This window comes from Anarrhichthys ocellatus, unplaced genomic scaffold (genome assembly GCF_004355925.1).
Source record: "Anarrhichthys ocellatus isolate YVR2014 unplaced genomic scaffold, GSC_Weel_1.0 scaffold20, whole genome shotgun sequence".
Taxonomy (NCBI): Eukaryota; Metazoa; Chordata; class Actinopteri; order Perciformes; family Anarhichadidae; genus Anarrhichthys; species Anarrhichthys ocellatus.
In genome coordinates this window covers 2,128,561-2,133,560 of record NW_022280050.1, presented here as the reverse complement: position 1 = coordinate 2,133,560, position 5,000 = coordinate 2,128,561, and the positions used below count along the sequence as shown (strand labels likewise).

General features: G+C 41.4%; 1 protein-coding gene and 1 pseudogene across 1 annotated transcript in view; one reads left to right on the top strand and one right to left on the bottom strand.

Moving 5' to 3' along the window:
- tpt1 (tumor protein, translationally-controlled 1) overlaps positions 1-1,953 on the top strand; it is a 2,643-nt gene extending 690 nt beyond the window's left edge. The window contains exons 2-6 of the mRNA XM_031858656.1: positions 87-160; positions 604-791; positions 917-1,022; positions 1,217-1,333; positions 1,539-1,953. Of these exons, the coding sequence (XP_031714516.1) occupies positions 87-160; positions 604-791; positions 917-1,022; positions 1,217-1,333; positions 1,539-1,541 (488 nt within the window). The 3' untranslated portion in view covers positions 1,542-1,953. The remainder of the gene's footprint in view (positions 1-86; positions 161-603; positions 792-916; positions 1,023-1,216; positions 1,334-1,538) is intronic.
- Positions 1,954-2,125: 172 nt separating this feature from the next.
- Positions 2,126-5,000, bottom strand: part of LOC116389728 (general transcription factor IIF subunit 2-like) — a 29,943-nt pseudogene continuing 27,068 nt past the window's right edge.

Below are 5,000 nucleotides of genomic sequence, written 5' to 3'. Positions count from 1 at the left end.
CTCGTGAATGATGATGATGACGCATTCAGACCAGAGATTTTTGCTTTGTTTCAAAAAAAAAAAAGTGACTTGTTTTCCTCCCGCAGATGACGAGATGTTCTCGGACATCTACAAAATTAAAGAATCTGAAAATGGCATCTTCTATGAAGTTGAAGGAAGGGTGAGTTTACACACAGGAGGATGGGATTGTGTGGGTGGTCACATTAAATGTGTTTTATTTCCACCTGGTTGGTAGGGTCACAATGTAATGGGACCAATTGGCTCCAAATTCTACAACCAAGTACTGAATATAACCACTATGGTCAAAGAAGTGACGTGTTCAGCGTAACTCTCCGTTTAAATAAAACAGATTTGGGTTACAGATTTGATGTAATGTGAATTAAGTTAAACTACCAGCAAGCTTTTTGCCACTCATTTGGCTTAACAGTGTGGGGCTGAGCTTCACTTTGGGTTTAAATAAGCAAAGTGGCTACATTCTAGTCTTTCCAGCCGGCAGCCATTACCTACTGGCAATCAAGACGCTCCCCCATCCTTCCCACTGCCTCTGTGATCCACCATACTTTGGTGTTCTCCCCCTAATGTCCGTCCATCCTCTATGCTTAGACGATCACCAGGAAAGAGGGCAGCATCGACGAAGCTTTAATTGGTGGCAACGCATCGGCTGAAGAACAATGTGAGGGCACCGATGAGTCCATGGTCTCTGGAGTCGACATCGTCCTCAACCACAAGCTGCAGGAGACGGGTTTCGGCAAGAAGGATTATGTGGTCTACATCAAGGAGTACTTTAAAGCGTAAGTATCTGTGCTGAAGTTTCAAGGCTAGAGACGCACCAATACAATATCACTATTTTTGGCCAAATACCTGTTGGTACTGTAGTGTGTTTGTATGTAATTTGTCATTTTGTTTGCATGTCCAGCGTTAAGGCCCACCTGGAGAACACATGCCCAGCGAGAGTGCAGCCCTTCATGTCTGATGCACAACCAGAAGTTAAGAAGATCCTGAGTAACCTCAAGAACTACCAGGTATTATGCAAACGAAGGCTGTGCACAAATCCTACAGGCCCTTATTGTTAACCGCCCAAAGACGACGCTCGTCTTCTTAGCTGCTCGCCACAGTTTATGGTCGCTCATCTTGTGACCGGCATCTCTTTTGAAAGCTGAGCTCGCACAGTTTTGCTGATTTGCCTTCTGGCTCTGTCGTCCTCGTCTCTCTGCAGTTTTTCACGGGAGAGGGCATGAACCCAGAGGGCATGGTGGGACTGCTGGACTATCGTGAGGACGGAATCACACCATTCATGTTATTCTTCAAGGACGGTCTCATTGCTGAGAAATGTGTAAGTACTCTGCTCAGTCTAGAAATGCAGTGTCATGCAGTAACTTTTTTTAAAATTATTTATATGCACGTACATCTCCTTGATACTCTGCCAGTATTGTATTTCTCACTCAACTGTACCGGAACATGAATTGGTTCATTTTGATGTTCAAAGGAATATTAAAAGATGCTTGATGTTAATTAAGGTGTGTTCTTCTTTCTTGCAGTAAACACCTGGAACTACATCTGCTTTTCAATTGACTGCTGCAGTCCAAATGGGCCCAAGAACAGATTGAAGGAGCACTATTTTGCATCATGCCTGGAAAATAAAAAAACTTTTACAATTTCTTATACTCACCATGCCCCAGACTGGGTGATTCAAACACGACTGGTCACTGAATACTGTTTTTAAATATTCTTTTTGGCTTTTGCAGTGTTTTGATTTTCGTCCCAGGACTGGCAGTTTTTGGGATTGAAAAGGCGGGATAGTGAGTGGACTTCTGATTGAAGGATGTATTTTAGCAAAGCTCCCTACAGGGTGACTCCTCAGACCTCCTGTTTATGGTTGCATTAAATACGATTCCATCATTAATGAAAATTCTTCTGGTTTAATTTGAAAATAAAATCTAGTACCACCACCGGCTCTTTTGCTGCATTTCTTTTGTATGTATTTTTTGCAATGTAACCGTACAACCACGAAATGTCCAATCATTCAGCCAGTATTAAGAACTGGAAAAATGTACTTAGTTGAAATTTGAAAAATATTTCCTCGCATGTACGCTTATAGATTCATCCACAGATATAACATGTTCAATGTGCTAACTCGGAGTCACTGGTCTGTTTCCTGCATTAGTTCCGATTTAACAAAACTAAAGGCGAATTCTTTCATATTAAAACCACCAATGAAACCTGCTTAGACTGCCTTATTGCTTTATTTGCGAGGGGTGTTGAGTAAGCCTTTGAGATTACCTGATTACATTTAAACTTTTGGGTTGATTTTAACAATTGGATTCTTAAATTCATATTGCCACAGAGCGGTTTGAAATAACGTCAGGATTACCCAAATCCATTAAGAAAAAAAAAAGGCCGTTACTTTACAGTATGGATCGTGCTGCTTTATATTCCTTTAGTAATTTCAGTCATGTGATGCAAAACTTGTCGAAGTTTTGACAGAATGGAGAAATGAATGTTCCCAATTCTGTTTAATCCCCTATGATTAAATTAAAAGTTGCTGAAAAGAAAACATGAACACATCGGGACACGACTAATCCAGTGTTTCTATAAATCCACCAGGCACACCTTAAAGCAGTAGTGACCACCGGGTCCGGCTGGCTGCATTTCTGATGTGATCTGACACATCTTAAAGGTTAAATCCAAAATAATGAACTTCTGACATCAGTCTACTCAGATGTTTTGCCTTCAGACAGCAGATATAAAACACCCGTCACATGAGTGTGCAGTCAGACACCCACCATGCTTTACATTTTAATAACAGAGCAGCAACAAGCAGAGGAGTGGGGGAAAAGGGTTTGAGATGGACATGAGGTGTTCAATTGTTACAAAATGGTTTTCTATGGGGGGAGAAAAAAAGTTGCTGCTCATAGTGCTCTGATGCTAGCATAGCTATCAACGTTAGCAGGAGTTAAGTAAAACGTAAAAGTTCAATACTTTTGATATGGAACAACTGAAGTCAAAAAAACAAACTATGAAGAGAGCCATCTTGCTCAAGTTCATCGTCAGTGTAGCAGGAGCGCCTTGTGTGATTTGTGTCTCGATATTTCTCATGTTTCCAGCTTCGTCTTCCTGACAGCTTTTGATTCTTCATTTCTCAGCTTACAAAAACCTTGATTGAAACCCAACACTGTGAACAATGTGTTTAGTTATGTTTAAGTGCTGTGCTAGCTAACGCATAGCAGAGTTTTCCACCCGGTGATTCAAAATCATCACATACTGGCTGCATTCCCGTCAAACAGTATTTCCTTTTTGATGTCTACATTCAGGGAGTCACTGGAAAACCTGGAAGCTGCATCCCTTCTGTTCTTTCCCGTGTGATGAGGAACCGGCTGGAATCAGGCTGTTTGCATCTCCTCCTCTTCCTCCTCCTCCTCCTCCTCCTCCTCCTCCTCAGCAGACTGGTAGTGCCGGTACTCTGGCTTCAGCTCCCAGGTGCTCTTGTGAGCCCCCTTGCTGTTGTACGTCCCGATTTCCCTCATGATTTCCTTCAGGTAGGTCTGGAGAAACAGGGTGAAACAAAAACACTGTGACAAACCTCAGAGTGTATTTTAACACGTGTTGCATGTTGGTTTATAGTATGTAACACATGACATACTATCTTATGAGTTTAATGACATTTTTAATGATGTACTATACTATGACTTTGACTAGATGCTCCGATATATGCTATCTATCGAGATCGAGATCTCTATCGAGATCGAGATCTATATCTATCTCTATAGAGATCGAGATCTATATCTATATCTATCTCTATAGAGATAGATAGATAGATATAGATAGATATAGATAGATTTATATGATATATGCTCCAATCTGCAGTCTGAATGGAAGCGTGAGATTGAATCAAATCCCTGACCAGTCTTACACTACTTTTATACTAAATGGTGATTTCGCTGGAACTCTGCATTTACTTTGCTGCTCATTTTAATCTGCTTAGACTTTTCACTTCTGTAGTGACAGTTTCATGAATCCAACACAAACCTAAAGTCTAACTGAGGAGGCTCTGTGTGAGACGCTATTCTCTCCAACGACCACTGGGGGTCTCCGTTGAGCTGGGAGGAATGAGCCCACTGCACCCGATTTTCATAATGGGCATTTCGGTTACTTTAGTTCAGTTAATTTGAGTGTTAGCCAAGTGCTTTAGGGAAAAAAAAACGATGGTGTGGAGTGTATTGCGGCGTTTGACTCCTACTCACCCGATGGTTATGCAATCAGATGCAATCAGAGGGAGAGGAGGACCTCGAGGTCTCATCAGCACCTACACATTGCTGTTCTCCGCGAGCTGGAACGAATCCACTGCGCTGCATCGATTCATACCATTTTCGTGCGCGTGTGTGTGTGCGTGCGTGTGTATGTGCGCACGTTGGCCCAAATTTCAACCACAAAAGATAGTGTGAACAGGCATGAACGTCATGCCGTGGGCGATTTGTTCGAATTTAACAAAGCAAGGTGGATAGTGGGCAGGTGTATTGTGTGTTTTTTTCAGCTACGCTGCTGTTACATGCGTGTGTGTGCTGCTTACAACAGGTTGTTGGGTGATGTCCACCAGGTCCTTAATGTTGTAATACTGGTGCTTCTCAAAGGCAGAGAAGAGCATGTCCAACACGAGCTGCCGCTCAGCCCTCACCATTTTCCCCTCGGACTTCTTCTTCTTCTCATGCTCCAACTGAGATTCATACTTGTTGTTAATACAACTAATATTAAAAACAATAACACTTGTAATATAACTAATGAATCTGACCATTCAGGTTTGATTCTAATGGCATAATGTGATCAGTTTAAGTTAGGATGCATCCGTTTTTTAAAATCATAATTTAAGTATTTAGCGCATATTTGTATATATGTGTCTCGTTTTGTCTGACCAACAATCCAAAACTCAAAAGATATTTAGTTTACCGTCATGGATAATTGTGAAAAATAGCAATGTTTTTGGCATTTTCAATAAAAATGACGAT